The sequence below is a fragment of the Haliaeetus albicilla genome, chromosome Z (genome assembly GCF_947461875.1).
Source record: "Haliaeetus albicilla chromosome Z, bHalAlb1.1, whole genome shotgun sequence".
NCBI lineage: Eukaryota > Metazoa > Chordata > Aves > Accipitriformes > Accipitridae > Haliaeetus > Haliaeetus albicilla.
The window spans coordinates 14,789,515-14,808,266 of NC_091516.1; the positions used below are offsets into that span (position 1 = coordinate 14,789,515).

Consider the following 18,752-nt stretch of genomic DNA (forward strand, 5'->3'; position numbering starts at 1 on the left):
ATTAGAGAGCAAGACGAACTGGAAAATGCTAAGATGGGCAGAGGAATTATGTACAAAAGAGAAGTGGACAGCTTCTCCTTATAGTCTGAGATGTATTTTCTTCTCAATACTACTTTTCTGTATAAACACATACTGCTGGAGTAATGCAGAATTGTGAATTCTGGACTAGATGCAATAGTCAGGCTTTTCGAAGGGTTTCCCTGACAGATTAAGAAACCTCAGGTGAAAATCTTTCTCACTCCAGACATTATCCATATCTATAACATTATTTTACAGCCAAACTGACTGTTCTGAAAATCCTTTGTACCAAACATATTCAGCCTTGAATAGAAACCAAGGCCTGACTTTTCCTATCCCTTACATGTAAGATGATGGCATAACTCACTGACTTCAAATGGGCTAGTGTTCGTATACTTTACAAGTGACAAGGGACTCTCACCTCACAGTCATTTCTCACACTGATGCAATACAAATGTTTTGGAGAGGAGCAGTTACGTGTCACATACATACACCAACATTTGCCCCTTAGAGCTGCTGGTTTTTAGGCAGCAGCAGGTATTTTCTTTTTGGTCTGAGCTGCCATACCATGCAGGAATGGCGTCTAAGGGCCAGCCTGACTGAATGTAAACCTTTTGAAAAATAAACATACATAGAAGTGTGAAAAGGAGAACCAGGCAAAGAGGGGTTTCTACCCCCCCCCCCCCAAACTAGTGGGCAAGCTGGCATAATTGTTGCTAAGAATTGTTGAATGTTGACTTCCCACCAAACACTTTAAATACATCTCTGGCACTAAACAAGCATGGTACCACGTTGGGCTGTATCAGCTCAAACCTCTGACTGCAGGCCAGGCTGGAGAAGCCCATCACAGGCAAATGATAAGGAAAGCAGGTGTGGGTCACTGAGGGGTGTTCCTGGCCCCATCCCCCTGGGAGACCTCTGGCACTGGTACTGCTATTGTACAGTGTTAATTAGATCATTCTAATTAATTCATTCAAAGTGTAAATTAGGAAGGAATGAAGATAAATTACACTAATACATTTAACCCCATGCTGTTTATTTAGCAGCTGAACAAAATAATGTGGTTAAAAAGAGTCTAACAAGGCAAAAGCCCAAGACACAGCTGTTTAATAGCATTAAAAATGAGATCTCAGCCTGTGCTGCGGGCACATACTGCTTGTTTGCATTTAAAAGCGTTGCCAAGATAGCTGTACTGGCAAACCCTGCTAGTGTAGATGCAGCTGATACTAATAAAACAAAACAAAAAATGTATTTCCATCTCCTGAATGAAATAACCTGCACTGGTAAACAGATTATTTTGCTGGTGCAGCTCTGCCAGCATTAGAACTCTTGCTGGTGTTGCTAGGGTAGCCTGGAAGATTTTTTAGCTGCATAGGTATGCCTGCAAAACATTTAAGTGTCAATAAAGCCATATTATAAAGTTTGCTATACATTCAAGGATCCAAGAACTTGTCTCAACACAGAAGCCAAACCAATTTAAATAAAGTGTGAGGTGAAACTCATTTAGTTAAAACAGCAGCGCTTCTCTGCATAGCAAGCTGGATTTGAGTTGAACAAAGAAGTTTTTGCTACCCCAATTTTTTTCAGAGTCAAATGTGGCACTTACGATTCCAGAAATGAAAACTGAAAATATCTGGGGTTCTACAAGCTTTGAGTTTTCGAAGGCCACACTTCCATTCCACATAGTCATTCTTTCAGACTTCGTATTTAAAAAACCCCAAACAATAAAACCAACCCTAAGAGATTATCAATTTCACATGGCTCTAGAAGCTGGGACTTTGAGAAAAGGGCCAATTATCTTACGATTTTTGATAAAATCATGGTATTTAGCAACACTTCAAAGATCCTATCTATCCTGGCATATGAATACTAGGAGAAACATGTTTAAACTAGTTCAGTGGGCATGTTAAACTATGTCCTGGGATAGGCTAGGCCAGCTTTGTTTTCAGCAGTGTCAAAATACAGATTGGCCCATCTACAAAACTGGCTTAACCGGAACTGTGTTTAAATGTGACCTGGCTTAGTTCTTAGACCAACATAAACCAGGCCAAAGATTTGCTTTGGACCAGGTTAATTTCTTGAGTGTTTCTTCCATGCTAGCCATGCAAGCATTCTTACGCTAAATGTGTTCTAAGCTGCATTCAGCCAGAGCAACCTAGTTTTAACTCCTGTGCAGAAAAGAGCAGAGGCATTTTGGATGCTCTTTGTCACCTGAACATAAATAGGGGCTCCTGTGAGCACGTTCAAGAGAACTGCTGTTGTGGTTTGTAAGTGTTCTAGCTGTGGAATTACAGGCAGAGGACTATGGAGTTACTTTTTCTTCTCCCTCTCTGCTCCCACCAGTTGCACTGCTTTACACAGTGCATATGCGCTGAGTTACATGCACACAGAAGGGGCTGTCTGGCTGTGTAGTTGTTTCCCCAACAGATGACGTATGGCATCATCCTATCATTCTGCCCTGATTAACTTCCAACAGGTTCCTCATTTTATGGAGGACAAGGAAGATCAGTACTTCATCTGGTCACTCTCTTACAGGATTATTGCCTCATTCTGTTCATGCAGAGTATTGCCCAAATCTGCACGCCGTGGGTAGCCATGTAAGCCCCATATGTTGTCCTCTCTAGAGACCTCATTTTTCACTGACCATTCCTCATAGCCATGCTCAAAATCGCTTTTACAGTTCAGATGTTGCTGAGCGATAGATTAGGTAACATTACTCTACCCTTTCTGTTTTTCACTCATGGTGGTAATTCTGCCTGTTTGAAGTTTGTCCTGACACTGTATGAAGTGATGCGTCCCCTGTGTTTTCAGTTGCATAGGATGATATAATCTGACCTTCTGACACCAGACTACGGAAGATTCACCATAAGGGAATTAGCTCTAAGGGGACAGGATTTGGGTGGAATCTCTGCAGGGTTTTGTTGGGGGAAAATGGGAGAAAACAGGATCAAGGCATTTTATGGGAAATGCTATGATGAAAGGGAAAACCCAGACTCAAAACATGGACAATCCAATGTGCCACAAAGGTCGAACACTCAGAGTCTAATCCAAAATCCTCAGAGGTACAGGACTCAGGTGATCACTGGTGTCTGTGAATACCCCTTGCGTAAGGTCATTTACAACGTCCAACAGCTTCTCACACCTAAACAGCTTTGAAACATACTTTATTACATACAGATGTGCAGCATTTTTAGACCTTGAAATCTGCAATACTTCACGTTGCAATCAAACAGTATTGTAAAAAGAAATAATCTATGAAACAAATTACTCTTTCATCTGCTCCCTGTTCAGCCATGCTCTCCAGGCTTGCGTATGCCCCCAGGCTCTGTGGAATTTCAGATGTGTCCTGCTGTACACCAAGTGTGTGTTTCTCCGCAGACTCTGGAGTCCAGTCACAGGAATACCAGTAACCTTCTGCATGTTAGCGAATTGCTTGCAGGGCTTTTTTTAACAGGAGAAATTTGAGTGACGTCTCATTATGAGGAACTGAACGGATTCTCCAAACTATCAGATGCAGCTAGGACTTTCCTGCTGGTGGGAGTACAATAATTGCTCTTAATCTTCCTCGAAGGCTCTTTAGACTAAAACCATTTTTATGGCTTTAAATGGTATTAGCAAAAGGCAAATCAGCAGTATGTACGGTGTTTAGGATGGCATCCTCTATTCTTCTTGCGGAGAGCGGCACGATACCATTATGTAAACACGGCTGTTACGTCTAGAAGATGTTTACTTTTGAAATCGGCCTTTTGCACAAGTGCGTTTTTCTCATACTTTGTTAATTGGGAAATAATTAAAGCCAGGCTCAGCTTTGAACCGCTCCGGCGTGCAGCTACGAAGGAAGCGGCAGCGCTGCCAAGGCCTCACGAGCGCGCAGCGGAAGCGCGCTGCTCCGCGCCGCGCTCGGCCCCCCGCGACGCCCGCGACCCCGGGCTCCCTCGGGCCCCTGCCGGCCGCTCCCCCGCGGCTGCTCCGCTCGCCTCCTCCCCGGGCTCGGCCGCCGCGGCACGCCATGCGGGCCAGGGGCAGCGCGGACCCCGGCGCCTGCGGGCCCCTCCGCGCAGTTAGTTCCGCACCCTCCGCGGGGCTCTTGCCGTGTCCCGTCGTCCCCCCCCCCGCCCCGTCCAGGGATTTCGGCGTCCGCAAAGCGGGGCGCGCCCCCTCGCTCGTTCCGAGCGGTGCGGCCGCCGGCAGCCCGGTGCCCGCGGCGGCACTGCGCGGGGCTGGCCCGGCTAACCCCGCGGGGCCGCCGCGCCGCCTCGGCCCGGGACACCGGCCGGCCGACCGGCCGGGGAGGCCCGTCCCGCAGCCCCCAGCGAGGCGGCGCGGGGGCACCGCTGCGCCGTTCCTGCCGCCGGCCGGGGCAGCGACTCCTGCGAGAGCGCTGCGCCGTGCCGTGCCGTGCCGTGCCGCGCCGCGCCGCGCCGTGCCGCCCCGCCCCTCCCCCGCCTGTCACTCACCCGCTTTGCATAAACGCTCCCCCCGCCCCCGGCCCATATACCCCTTCTTCGCGCCGCCGCCGGGGCAGAGCTGCGCCGGCAGTGCCAGCAGCAGGAGCGGCCGCCCGCCCGCTTCTTCCCTTGCTCCCGCCCGCCCTCCTTCCGCGGCCCGCCTCCCGCCAGCGGCACCACCTCCGCCCGGCGCTGCGCGGCTCCCGGCGAGCGCAGCCTGCCCGACCGCCTCTCCGCGGTATCGCCGAGCCGCGCCGCGCCGGCAGCCGCGCTCCCCTCCCATGCGCGGTGCTGCGCCGCCCGCGGAGGCAGAGGGGGACGTCGGCGCTCGCCCAGGAGCCGCTGCTGTAAGTCGGTGCCCGCCGACCTGTTGCGGCGCCGGCCCTGCTGGGGAGGCGGGTGGGCAGCGCGGGTTCGCGGAGGGGCTGGCGAGCCGGGCCGGCGTGGAGGGGCAGGGCTGCGGCCGCCTCACGCCCGGGGCGGGCGCGGCGTGGGTCCGCGCATAAGTCCGCGCCCGCGGGGCGGTGCGGCGCGGTGCCGCGCCTCCGTTCCGGCTGGAGCCGGGCCGCCCTGCGGGTCCCCGGCACGGCCGGAGCCTGGCCCTCCTCCGCTCTGCCCGCAGCGCCGGGGAGCATCGCCCCTTCTGCCGGCAGCGGGGCACCGGGCGGCCGGTGGGTAGGCATCCGCCGTCGCTCTCGCCTCTCGCGTGCGGCTGTGCTCGGAAGGCGCCGGCTCCTGTTAGGAAGGCTGCTAGCCTCCCCGGTGGGCTTCAGCCCTCCTCGGGGCCCCTGGAGGTCCGGAGCATCCCTCGGCGGGCGAGGGGCAGGGCAGGGGAAGGGGCGAGCGCCTCGCTGCTCCCGGAGCTGGCTGCGGCGCTGCCCTCCCTGCGCTGCTACGGAAACTTTCACACGTGGTTATTGCCCTGTAGAGGAAACCGAATGCATTTTAACTTCTCGGGCTGTTTCTTCGTCGGGTTGGGAAGAAACCCGGCACGTTTCTTTTCAGAGGCGGAGTTGTTTAGGCGTTGTGATGGAGTGAAGGGGGGGGATTTAGAGTTGGGTTTCTTTGTCTGCGTGTGGTGAGCAGTAGTGCATTCCTAGCAGGAGCAGCGTGTTCTGCTTTCCATCTCGCTGCAGGTCCTAGGAAGCCACCGAGTTTGTGCTGGAGGACTTCGGGTAGGGTCAGGGTTTGGCTCTGCAAAACTGCTAGTATCGCTGCAGATTTAGCCGCTGAAAGCCGTGTTAGTTGAATTCTACAGGATGTTTAGCAGATTTCCTCTCCTTCAGCTGTTTCAGTGATGCTAAACAAAAACGCAACTACCACCATGTAATTAGAGTTGTATTAAAATGAGCCTACATCAGGGATGTGTCAGTAATTTGAAAATACTTAATTTTTCATTTGATTTAGGCTGAGACCTGCATGCTGCAGAGCTGTTAAGAAGTAGGGCAGGGAGTCTGTTGTTTAGTCTTAAAGCAGTGTTTACTACTGGGCTGCTGCGACAAGTAGCCTGTTGAAGTGTAATTATAAATCAAAGTCTTGGTTCAACCTCTGTTCCTAGATAAAATCTATATCTGTAATTTACTGACCACTTCTTGTCTTTTACATACAAATATTATTATTTCTAAGGAAAAAAACGCCTGAAGGGAGTTGACTCATACTACTCAAGATGAACATTTGCTCACTGACTGTAAATTACTTCTGCCAAAGTATTTGAGGCTTGCATAATTTCCAACACCAAATAGAGAAATCGGAGATGTCATTTATACATTTGAATATTCTTGTAAAATTCTGGACTGAGCTAATTGTCAGACACTGCAAAAGGACATGTTTACAGAAACAGAGCCTGTTAGTAAATTATGATAATTACTTGTTAAGGGTGTTTGTTCGACTAGTCGATGTGTGAACTCATCTCAGCAACCACAGTGGAGGAAAAAGATGTGGATAGATATGTATCTTTGTTCTGTTTCGGGAAATATGTTAGCTTATCTTAAATGTGAATTGGCATATTTTGAATTCTTGTCAATAGATGACATTGTGATGATAAAGGCAATGTTACTGGAACAGTTAAAGACCAGCGTACGTGAAATCTGCAAGTGCTTCATGAGAAATGGGATTGCTCACTGAAAGACCAAATCTTCTATTTTGGTGGGGTGAAACACTGAGTGCCTTATTCAGTAGCTGTTTGAGAGTGGATCTTACCTTCCTTTTTTTTTTTCCTTTTTTTTTTTTTTACAGTGGTGTTCGTTACTATGGCTGTGGGTGGGCTTGGGTAACGCGCAGTGATCTGTTCTTCTGCATATGGTCTGTAGCTCACTAGCCTCCAACGTATGCATAACTGCAGGGTGGGTGTTTTATGTTTGCCTGTATTTTGTTGTGGTTATGGGCTCATTCTGAATGATGCTGAGCAAGTGGTGCTCACTAGAGTACAGAGCCTGCTGAAAGATCTGAACGCCCGCATTCGCGGCGTCTGACATGAACTTTACCTGCCCTGTTTCTGAACCCTGTGTGCATGATAAAAGAAAGTTTTCAGTATACTCTGAATTACCCCAATATGTGGGGGGAAAGGAGGGGAGCTGTGTTTCCATAGAGATCCTGACATGCCTAGGCTGTGATGTCTACACATTCACTTAATTGGGATGGAGAGCAGGGGGGCAATGAGTATCTTCAGATCCTGGTGACCCTATTGTCTCTGATTAGTGGGTGTTTAGCTCCTGTCCTGCTCCGTGGTGAGGAAACCAGTCTGTAGAGATCCAGCGAATGCTTTGCACTGCATCATAATAGCATTTAAAATGGTAAAGTGCTTGCAAAAGTTTGAAAAAATTGCAGGGGGTGCTTCGCCAGTAAAGGGTTCGTCTTCCCATCTGTGTCTCCCAACTGTTTGTGTGCTAGTATTTCAAGCCATGACCCTTTCTGTAATCCTTCAGTTCCAGCAGGTTTCAACCTGTATATGGTCAGTATAATCCTTTTGGCTATAGATTAAGTGGGTAATTTTAGTCTGAGATTAGTGCTCAGGATCCTTGAATGCCATCTGAGTCTTTTTTTGCCAGACCATACAATTGCATTAAAGGTAACTTAATTTTCCTTGTAAAAGGATTTGTGTTGTGAAGACTACCAGCCTCCTTAAGTTGTTCTGTGCTTAGTGTTAGTACATTTAATAGGTTGGTCTAGGGAGCATTAGTAAAATACCTTTCCAAACTTCTGCAGGGTAGAGTAAGGATTCCTCTCTGTTTTGGAGGATTTTGAATTAAGCACTGTATATTGAGCCGTGTTGCTTGTTCTTTTCAATCCTGGTTAAGTTTCATCATGAAGTCATGTTTCAGATTAAAGGAAATGGGCTACGGTAGTTCTACAGTAAGGTGTCTCTTTGTTCCTTAATTGATGTTGGTTTGAGGGGCTTTTTTGCTGTGACTGAAGGGAAAGGTGTATCACAAACTTGCTGCTGGATGTGACAAATCAATTATTCTGTACGTTAGCACAGCTAGCAAGGAGAATGGTACTGGCTATGCTGCAGTTAATCTGCAGGTGTTGCATATTCCCTATACACAGATCCCTTGTTTTGAAATGGAGTCCGCTGCCCAAATTAATCGTATATGGTTTTGATTTTGTTGAAGGTTCTGGTCGTATGAATCTAGAAAAAGACATGTATTTGTTAAAAAAATGCTTTTTTTGAGGCTTGTAAAGGTCTTGTGTCATCTTGAAGCGTGAAATGTGGGAATAGAGTTGTACAGTTCTGTACTGCTTAAACATGCTCAGGAATATGAAAATGTTTGAGTCTGTGAGAGAGGGAAGTATATCCACATTAAAAACCTCCACAACTGGCCCCAGGTCATGCTCTGACTTTGAGCATCGGGCACTTCCCAGGTATGCTTTTGCCCTGTTCCTTATTTGAAGGTGCAGTAAAAGGGACTCTGGGCATGTGAATATCATGGTAATTAGGGAAGTTTGGTTCTCATCTTTCTCCAAGCTTCCTCTGCATTTTGGGGAGAGAGAAGCAAGATTATTACACTAGTGGTCACAGCCACAGCTTGCACTGGGCTCTGTATGCTTTGTCTCCTATTATTTGCACTGTGGCTTATGGCCATTAGCTTTCTATGGCTGCCACTATTCCTCTGTTTCCCTATACTCCATACTGTTTTGGCTTGACTCTTAATTAAATCTGAAAACTTGCTGCTGTAATCATACATAGACCTGCATATCATGGCAGGTAACAGTAATGTTCACCTCCAAAGAGGGACCAAACAGCATTGTGTTTGTTAGGAATAGGGTAGGGTAGGATAGGATATGTCTTTTGTTTTATGCCTCTTCCAAACCTCGAAATGAACTGATGGCTTGTGCTCTGAATACCTGACTTTCAAGGTAGCTTCAGAGGCGATGATGCCTTGGTGACTTTAGCTGATAATCAAAACACATTTTTCTGCTGACTCTGCCCATGTATATGCTGCATCACTATAACAGGTGGCTGCCAGCAGAGTTCAAGATCTAATCTCTAAAATTCACTCGTCATTTTTTTTTATGATTTCGCAAGTCTAAATTTATGATCGTTGCTAGGCTTTTATTATAAAGTTCTCTTTTTTTCATTCTCTGCTGTTGCATATGGAATCATTATACCAAAGGAAAGCTTCCTAATGGGATTAGTAGGTTTTTGTTCCCCGTGCAGCTTTTGACATTCCTTAAGTATTCTGTCTGGTAGCTCTTCCTGCTATGATTCAGTACAGGAGAATGTTTCAAGCATGTGCATGTGTACGTATGTAATGAATCAGCTGGTCTAGGTTGGGGAAGGGTGAGAAAATCAGTCCTGGTTCCTTTTCTTTCCCCTCTGACTTACTTGCGTACTGTATTGCTATGAAAGTTGGAGATCAGGTTTCCCAAGACAAACCTGCTCTTGGGCAACAAATTTAGAGTATGTCATTTATGAAACTCATCTTACAAAAAAAAAAAAAAAAAAAAACACATGCCAAAGGTAGATGCAATTTGCTGTCCACTCACCTAATAAATTAAGGCTTTTTTTCCATGTTTTATAGTGAATAATAGATACACTTTTTGATATGTAAAAACAATAATGAATTTAACTGTCTCATTGATCTTATTCATTTTTTTCTTTGTTTATAGGTGTGAAAGAAAATGTCAGTCAGCATGCATGAAAATCGCAAATCTAGGGCCAGTAGTGGCTCCATAAACATATACTTGTTCCACAAGTCATCCTATGCTGATAGTGTCCTTACTCACCTGAACCTTCTGCGTCAGCAACGTCTCTTTACAGATGTACTTCTGCATGCTGGGAACAGGTCATTCCCCTGCCACAGAGCCGTTCTAGCTGCTTGTAGCCGCTATTTTGAAGCAATGTTCAGTGGAGGATTGAAAGAGAGCCAGGACAGTGAAGTCAACTTTCATAATTCGATTCACCCAGAGGTCTTGGAGCTTCTTCTGGACTATGCGTATTCCTCCAGGGTTATCATCAACGAGGAGAATGCAGAGTCACTGCTGGAGGCTGGTGACATGCTGGAGTTTCAGGACATTCGGGATGCTTGTGCAGAATTTCTGGAGAAAAACCTTCATCCCACCAACTGTCTTGGGATGCTGCTGCTGTCGGATGCTCACCAGTGCACCAAGCTGTATGAACTCTCTTGGAGGATGTGCCTTAGCAACTTCCAGAGTATCAGTAAAAGCGAAGACTTTCTCCAGCTGCCAAAAGACATGGTAGTGCAGCTCCTTTCCAGTGAAGAGTTAGAAACCGAAGATGAAAGGCTGGTGTATGAATCAGCTATCAACTGGGTCAGCTATGACCTGAGTAAGCGTCACTGTTACCTGCCTGAGCTATTGCAGACGGTGAGACTGGCCCTTTTGCCAGCCATATACCTTATGGAGAATGTGGCCATGGAAGAACTTATCACCAAGCAAAGGAAAAGCAAAGAGATTGTAGAAGAATCGATACGATGCAAGTTAAAGATCTTACAGAATGATGGAGTGGTCACTAGTTTGTGTGCAAGACCCCGTAAAACTGGCCATTCGCTTTTTCTTCTGGGTGGCCAAACCTTTATGTGTGACAAGCTGTACCTGGTGGACCAAAAGGCAAAGGAGATCATTCCAAAGGCTGACATACCAAGTCCACGGAAAGAGTTCAGTGCTTGCGCCATAGGCTGCAAAGTGTATATCACTGGGGGGCGAGGGTCAGAAAACGGAGTCTCCAAAGACGTGTGGGTGTATGACACCCTTCACGAGGAGTGGTCGAAGGCTGCTCCCATGCTGGTGGCTAGGTTTGGGCATGGTTCTGCTGAGCTTAAGCACTGTTTGTATGTAGTAGGAGGACACACCGCAGCAACTGGTTGCCTTCCAGCTTCCCCTTCAGTATCCTTAAAGCAAGTAGAACAATACGACCCCGTGACCAACAAATGGACTATGGTTGCCCCACTGCGAGAGGGAGTAAGCAATGCAGCTGTAGTAAGCGCAAAGCTTAAGCTGTTTGCTTTCGGAGGTACCAGTGTTAGCCATGACAAGCTGCCCAAAGTTCAGTGCTATGATCAGTGTGAAAACAGATGGACAGTACCAGCCACCTGCCCTCAGCCCTGGCGCTACACAGCTGCAGCTGTTCTGGGTAACCAGATTTTTATTATGGGTGGAGATACCGAATTCTCTGCGTGCTCTGCTTATAAATTCAACAGTGAGGCATACCAGTGGACTAAGGTGGGAGATGTGACAGCTAAGCGAATGAGCTGCCATGCAGTGGCATCTGGAAACAAATTGTATGTCGTTGGAGGCTACTTTGGCATTCAGAGGTGCAAAACATTGGACTGCTACGATCCCACGTTAGATGTATGGAACAGCATAACAACTGTGCCCTATTCATTAATTCCAACGGCTTTTGTCAGCACATGGAAGCACCTCCCCTCATAATTGTGTGTATGTTGCAATTACAAATTATCAGGTAAGAAATAACACCTTTGAATTCCACTGTAATAATGCTTTTCACAAAGCTTTTCAGCAGCAGCTGTGAGGAGGGTGAGTATATTCAATGCAGTTTTACAGCTGGAGCAACTGAGACACGTACATTCACAGGTTGTTGTAAGCCAGGCACCATGTCTGTGACAAAGCCAGATGCTGGAAGTAGTTTGTCGCATATCTTGCACCCACTTCTCTTTACAGGGACTTTTCCCATATGATTTAGATGTAAAGGACTGAACAAAACCAACATTTTCAACTTGTGGGGAAATGCAGATAATCTTTTGGAAATTGAATCCTGCTCTGCGTTTAAATACTAAATGAATGCTAAACAATGGTTTAGTGCCCTTTTCCTGATGACAGAGGCTAGGTCACTCTCTATATCCAGTAACAGTGCCCCAAAAGATACTGTAAATTCTGATCTGAAGCCTGATAGTGAATTCACTTGAATTTCTGGGCAGACAGCATGCTTCTCCATGCAGACAGCCTATGGGGAAACTTGCTGCCTTATGAAAAGTGTTTCACAGGCACTTCAGGCCTAATTTTCCATCCCCTAGACAGCATTGTGGCACCTGCATGGGCTAAGGTTGCATTTGCTCCACTGATATACTTTAAAATGCAGATTTTTCAAAATAGTTATGGTCATATATGTTGGAGGAGATATAGTGTCAGGATGACATATAATTAATATTGCTGGCTGAAATAATTACCAGTCTATAGCACACACTGTTCCAAAACAATTTAATTATATATAATGGGCCAAGCTCTTACTAGATGCAACTTCAGCATTGTATCTTCTCACAAGCAAGTCTGAATTTGGCCTTGCTTGGTTGGTTGGTGTGAATTTCTCATTTTTGGGAGGAGAGGAGAAAAGGTTAATGAAAAAAAAACCACTAAAAAATCTAGGTACCTAAACATATTGCTAATATTCTTCAAATCTGTTTTTTCATGCTAACTACTAACTGTTACTTCAACTATTATTTTTTTCTTCCTTATTTTTATCTTTTCTAGAGTCACACCACTTAAAATAAGTCACTGACGTTTTCCAGAACTATTATCTGTGTATTTTGCAACAAATCTGGCAGACTCCCCTTAATGTTGTGTTGTTCTTTTCCCCCACTCCCCCCTTGAGATTTTAGTACAGAATCAAAGTTACCACCAGCCAACCAAACAAATATAGTGGCATGCTTAATCCTAAATAATCCATTCCCTGTGGTAATTTCTTTTTGGATTTGAACAGTGTATAGTGTAACCATGAAGGCAAGCAGGTTAGAAGGAACAAGGCAAATAAATATAGTTGCAGTAATTAAACAAGCTCTGCATTTACATCTAAGTTACCTAGAAGTCCAGACTGATGGAGGTTCTCCAGAAAATGGGAAGAGCAGCTTGTGTATGAAGACTTCCCTAGGTTCTTCTGTTTGGACAGATCTTTTTTTTTTCTTTTTTTTTTTTTTTTTCAGCTGGAGACATTTGCCTGACTCTTGCAGTAAACACGAAACCCAAATGTCTTTGAAGCAGTGTAGATAGAAGTATATATCTAGAAATGTAGGGTAGTTGTGAAATTCCTTTCTCTGTGGTGCACTGAGGATTCATCCTGTAGCTGTCTTTCAGCTGACTGGGAGCTTTGGTTGAGTAAAGAATGCAAGGTTGGGCCCATGCAAAGCAGCAGGTCAACGTGGAAATCTAGTGTCAAACTGTGCTGTGTTGTGCTATCAGCTGCTCTTGTCCCAGGTGGGTGGCTGTCTTGAAGACACTGCCCTCTCTCCTATCCTTGCTTCATTTTTCCCAAACTTTCTCTTGCGAAAGCAGGGCAAACCCTTGAGACTTACCAGATCCTGGGTGCTAGGAGTAATCACACCCCCAACAGCCAGCAAATGGAAGCCCAGACTTCTGCGCAGTGGCTTCCTTCCTAGCTGGGACCAACGTCTTGACGTCTTCAGTTAATTTCCATTATTACTGATTTTCAGCAGTTCTCAGTGCTATCAAAGCAGCAGTATTGAATGCCCGGACTCAAGTCTGTGCCAAGAAAAATACTGACTTATTCTTCTGAGACTGACTTATTTGTTCTGAAGTTTACAGTACGTGAGGGGGAGTGTTTTATTTTGAAAAAGAGTCCTCAGAATATAACGGTGCAAAAAGCTTTCCTTTGTTTTGCAGTATCTTATTGAAAGCTATTATTTTAGCTTTACTAACACACAAGGTAACTGGCTTAACTAACACACAAGATAACTGGCTGAACGCAGCCGTAGACGGAACTCTCTCCAATGCTGTATGCTCATCCAGCAAGTAGTTTGTTGGGTTTTTTTTTTTTCTACTGACTCCTGCTGCTTTGTCAGTGGGTGGGAGGGACAAAACGGAAATTACTTCTGATTACCCTCTGTTTTCATGGTGCTGTGTGGCCCCAGTCTGACAGCTTTTAGGAAGACTTCAGTCTGCTGCTTTGTCTCGTTCCTCAAACTTGGGGTTTTTGAGTAGGTTGGGGATTCCCCCCCCTCCATTTCAGAATTGCTTATAATTTTTTTTTTTTAAAGTTCGTCCCATGATAGGGAACATTGTTTTGGCATCAGTGTTGATAGTCTGTTTCAGTGGGAAGAAGAGCATGCTATGCTGAAGAATGTCTAGAAAAGACTAATCAACACTAAGTGCAGAGACCTTTTTTTAGACATAATGAGGATAGTGTGTTTCAAGCCCACAGTTGCAAAGAGGCTTGATGCTCTGGGCTGTTATGTAGGCTGTGGTGTTTCCTGTGAGTGTTCCCTGTTGTTCTTAGACATCACAGCTTGAGAGATGTGGTATGTTCAGATGAACTGTGAGTTCACTGGAGCTCCTTTGCATTGTAATGATGTAGGATTTGCCTCCTAAAATTCTAGCAGTGCTGTCAGAAATGACTGTGAGCTGATGATGGTTTGGAAGCTGGCACTTCAATACAGCTTCACAGTGAAAAAGCAAAGCACAATCTCAGCATCCAAAGGCTGAATGTCTTCTTGAATAATTAATCAATTTTTTATAAAGGACTCTAGGATGGAATTATTGATGCATGGTGCATTGCTGTGTGAAAAGAAATGAGGCAGACTTCTGCTGTAATGAATAGTAGATATGTTTTAAGTAGGAGGATTATATGTCCCTTTCTATATTGTGAATAAATTCAATTCAGAATTCTTCATGGTGAATGGAGGCATTGGGGTGAGACACCTTCACCTCCCCTTCTGCTTTACTCCAGCCAGGTTTGCTTTGGCCCAGGGACAGAAAAAACTCTTTGCACTAAGTGCTCATGTGGGCTCTTGTGGAAGAGAAGTTGCACAAGATTATGTTCGCTTAAAACAAATGTACAAACCTTTAAAATTTGGGGGGAACATAGAAATGTTGAAGTATGCAGGATGCAGAGCCCATCACGTTGAACTGTATTGGGCCAGTTTGATTGAGGTTTCAAATGACTGAACTTATAGCCAAAAAATTAAACAGCCTTTCTGGCATCAGTAGGGTGGTTTGCAGTGCAAGGCTAATAGAATAATAAAGGCAGAATCTGACCCTAAATAATTATGTTCTTGGCTGGTTTATTTATCAGTAGTTGGCTATTGCACAGGCACATGGGGGGGGGGGGGGGGGGCAGGGAAGTCCATCAACTGGATTGTATCCTAAGCCTAACTTTTAGATTTTCTTTGACATCTAACAAAAACCTGGTGGTATATTGTCTTAGACAAACCCTTTAAGTCTTTCTCTCTCTTTCCCTCCCTCCCCCCTGCTTTTAGTTTACTCCTTTTTTGGAGAAGAGAATTGGAACCTCAGATCTGGAGAAAGATTTTAACGAAGAAAAAATCGTTCAGTGTCTCTTGCATTTGAAGAAAATCATCTGCACCTTGTAAATTATCTAACCTAGACATGAAGGAACGGGAGGGAAAAAACTGTCTTCAGTGCTTCAGCACATGGTTAAATATGAATGGACGAACCTGTGATCTGGTCCTTGTGCTAGTAATTGTGGATTAATGCCAATATTAATCAGTCCTTCAAAGAAGAAAAAGAAGAGACAGAACTTCTCTGAGCTGTGCAGTACACAGCACTCGATTTCTGTGGACTCTGCTGTTTGTATGTGAAATTTGAAATGGTTGTCACCTCTCTTTGTGGTGGTTTGAAGTCCCAGCGCCAGCTGCAGGGGAAGCAGTCCAGGTCTGAAGCAGCGAGATGCCGCTGTGAATGAAGATACAGCAGTGTTGCTGCTGAAGTCTGCTAACCGGAACATGCTTGTCTGTGGGCAGTGCCTACAGCATCTCTTAGATCATGCGTTGCATTGTCCCATGTGCAGTGAGTGACCTTCCGCTTGATAAGGAGCAGACCAGTGGTGAAATGTTTTTGCAACAGTGGGGAACGAAAATGACATTCCCCAAATGCTCTTTGTTCCCTTTCCTCCCTGTATTTATAAGTAATTCAAACTGTCCCATTCCTGTTATGTTACTTGTAGATATAGTTATTTATTGTTCAGTGCTTGCATGCTGAAACAATGCCTGTGATTGTCTTCAAGTTGCAAGGGCTTGTGTGAATTGTTGTATGTTTTGCACATTTTGTGATCGCTGACTTGCTTTGCTGCACAAAGAAAGAAAACTGTTGGGTAACAGTTGGAGGTGGAAGGGAGGGGTGGTTTCCCAGTTGGAAATGGAAGGATTATAAAGCAGGAGCTTAAATTACACACGTACTAAAGGAAGAAGCCATGGAGGTCACTTTCTCAGGCCACCAGCTCCCCAGGTTGCATGTGGTGTGTCTTGTAGATGGTGTCCTTGCTACATTTCATTTGTTGGTCATGCCTTTCAATTTCTAATCTGGAAATAGCCAAAATCTCTCACAGCTCTTTCTTTGTGCAGCTTCCTGATTGCAACGCAAATACTGTGGAAGAGCTTCCGGACACCAAGCCCAGATGAAGTCATTGTCCAAAGTTATTTATTTATTTATTGGGTTGGAGGAGGGGTACCTACAATATAGCCACATTGACCTGAATGAGTGGAGTATGGTGATTCAAAAATAAAAACAAAAACCTCAAGATAGGTTAGTGATGAAGTCTTAAGGAAAAAAAAGAAAAAAAAAAAGAAAAGAAAAAAGAAGAGCGGCGATTTTGCACTGACTGGATTGCCTCATGCACCTGGATTTCAGATGATCATCTGAGTGGCCAGGTGTCAAAGACCCAAGTGCTCTAGCAAAATTTTTATGGGGATAGAAAACTAAACCTCTTAATCTTAAAAATAGCCCTCAAACTCTGCTGCCTTTTATTTTCCTTGGCCAGGTGTGTCTTTAAACACTTGGTTGCTCAGAAGCGTCAGATACAATCCTGAGAAACCAAACTTTGATTTTTAAATAAACTTGTTTCTTATCAGTCTGGTCTTGAGACAGAGATGAAGCTACTCTTTTTCTTCTGGATTTCAGAAGCTTATGTTTCACAGGTGCTTTCTTTGCCAGATCCTGTCACGAAGTGTGTATAGTATTGTGTTTTTTCCTAAATGTTTCTGGAGCCCAACTTAACTGGCACATTCAGTAACATGGTTGGTGTGTGCTGCGGTGTAAGTAAACAGCTGCATAGGTGCATGCAAAACAAAAATAGTCACATTGGTGATGCTTGCCTTTCTCTGTGACAGTGATGTAGCTGTATTTGTGAAAGCTTTGTCATCTGAAAGTATTTACACTGGTCACTGGAAGTTTCTCTGTGCTGCCTTACATTTGACTTGCTGTTTGGAGTAGACCCTTACATTTCAGAAACAGGGTATTTGGAGTTCTGTGAATACTGAGACAACATTGATTAATTAGCAAAGACATTAGCATTTTTTTAAAGGGTGAGGCCCAGCTAGTTGTGAGCAGTTACAGTTCCTGTGGTTAAACTGATTTCTTGAAATGATAGATTAAAAAAATGTTTAAACCCACAGCACCCCTCCTTCCCTACCCCTGGCGTTGGTTCTTTTCTCTTAGATGGCTTTTAAGCAATAGGAAAACATCTTAGATAGGGTAGGTCTCCTTTCTGTATACCTGTACTTGCACACGTTGCACTGTTGAAGCAGACAGCCTTGAATTGCTGTTGCCTTTCATCTTGTGGATCACTCCCAGGAGTGTAAAGGGAGCCGTAAAATCAGACTTCCTGTGCTTTGCATGTCCTCTCCCCAGGCACTAGTGACTGTACGAGGTACAAGGAAGCGAAGAACCGGGTCCCCAGGGGCTCCCTTGTTTGAATAAGGGCATATAGGTTTGAGACCTGTTTTCTCCATCAAGCTGATTAGAGTCCAGATGTGAAGCTGCAGTGCATCTAACTACTTAGCTTATGAAATCTGTTTCGTAGAACCATGCAGCTTCCGAAAGTGGGATGAATTTTCTGCAGCTGTTTCCAAAGTTGTGGTCTGCTTTCAAGTCGTCGATTAATTCCTGTGTGTAGGCTGAAGGAAGCTGAAGTCAGGGTGGGCCTCTGGCTCTGCAGGGAATGCGCTAGGCTATTGCTCTTTGAATTGATGTGGGAATCCTGGCTAGCTACTTGACCATTCCAGTCCTGCAAAACACTCCACACTTTGAAACAAATGCAGTTCACAGCGGAGTGCACACAAAAACCCTGGCATGAGACAGGAAGGTTCCTCTTATTTTGCAGGCTGGTTGCTGTAGAAACATGTAACAAAGGACAGCCTTCCTCTTCTGGTATAATTGTGCAGCCCCTTTTCTCTAGGTCTGACACCTGTCTGAATAAGAGTGATTAGAGCAGAATAATCTTCCCTTTCCTGGCTATTGAAGATGTGGTTCATGTGCTAAAAGAAAACTGTGCAAGTGAAGAAGTAAAATTGTCTATGTTGTGTCTTTTTGTTTGCTACTACATCTTAAGGTTTTGTAAAACTTGCATTTTTTTTTTTTCACAATGTGAAACTGAAGGTCAATAAATTATTAGAGATGTTCTCTCCATGGAACATTTATTTCAAGTGTTTTGTCTTCCTCCTCTCCCTCCTCACCCTCATGCTTTGAATCCCTTATAATGTTCTTTTCATGTCCTCTTAATAAAAGCACATCAACAACATGCAGTTTACTGCTTTGGTTTAAGCTTCTGTTTCAGTTGCACTTCCCTTCCCTTTGTTCTGTTCTGCTGCTGTTACTATGATCTCTATCTCATAGTTCAGCAGTTAAAACATTTAAGAACAGGAAATGCAAGTTTGTTGGTGCTTGCAGTACAGTTTAGCTAGTGCCTGATATGACTTGGAAGCGCAATTAGGCATCTCGAGTCCTTCCTAATTATTCTCAAGGCAAAAAATGCTGGCTGTGTGTAAAACATTCCAGTTCTATATAATGCACAAATACAGCCAAACTCTTTGATCTTCTAAGCTTACTTACATTTTTATGTGT

General features: G+C 44.9%; 2 protein-coding genes across 2 annotated transcripts in view; one reads left to right on the forward strand and one right to left on the reverse strand.

Annotated features, from left to right (window-relative positions):
- Window positions 1-3,836, reverse strand: part of HMGCR (3-hydroxy-3-methylglutaryl-CoA reductase) — a 319,565-nt gene extending 315,729 nt beyond the window's left edge. The window contains exon 1 of the mRNA XM_069776212.1: window positions 3,833-3,836. The gene's annotated coding sequence lies outside the window, so the exon portion shown is untranslated. The remainder of the gene's footprint in view (window positions 1-3,832) is intronic.
- Window positions 3,837-4,605: 769 nt separating this feature from the next.
- ENC1 (ectodermal-neural cortex 1) lies at window positions 4,606-18,429 on the forward strand. Its single transcript, XM_069777037.1, has 3 exons — window positions 4,606-4,813; window positions 9,576-11,388; window positions 15,152-18,429. The coding sequence occupies exon 2, from the start codon at window positions 9,588-9,590 to the stop codon at window positions 11,355-11,357; it is 1,770 nt and encodes a 589-aa protein (XP_069633138.1). The 5' UTR covers window positions 4,606-4,813; window positions 9,576-9,587; the 3' UTR covers window positions 11,358-11,388; window positions 15,152-18,429.
- Window positions 18,430-18,752: the final 323 nt, after the last annotated feature.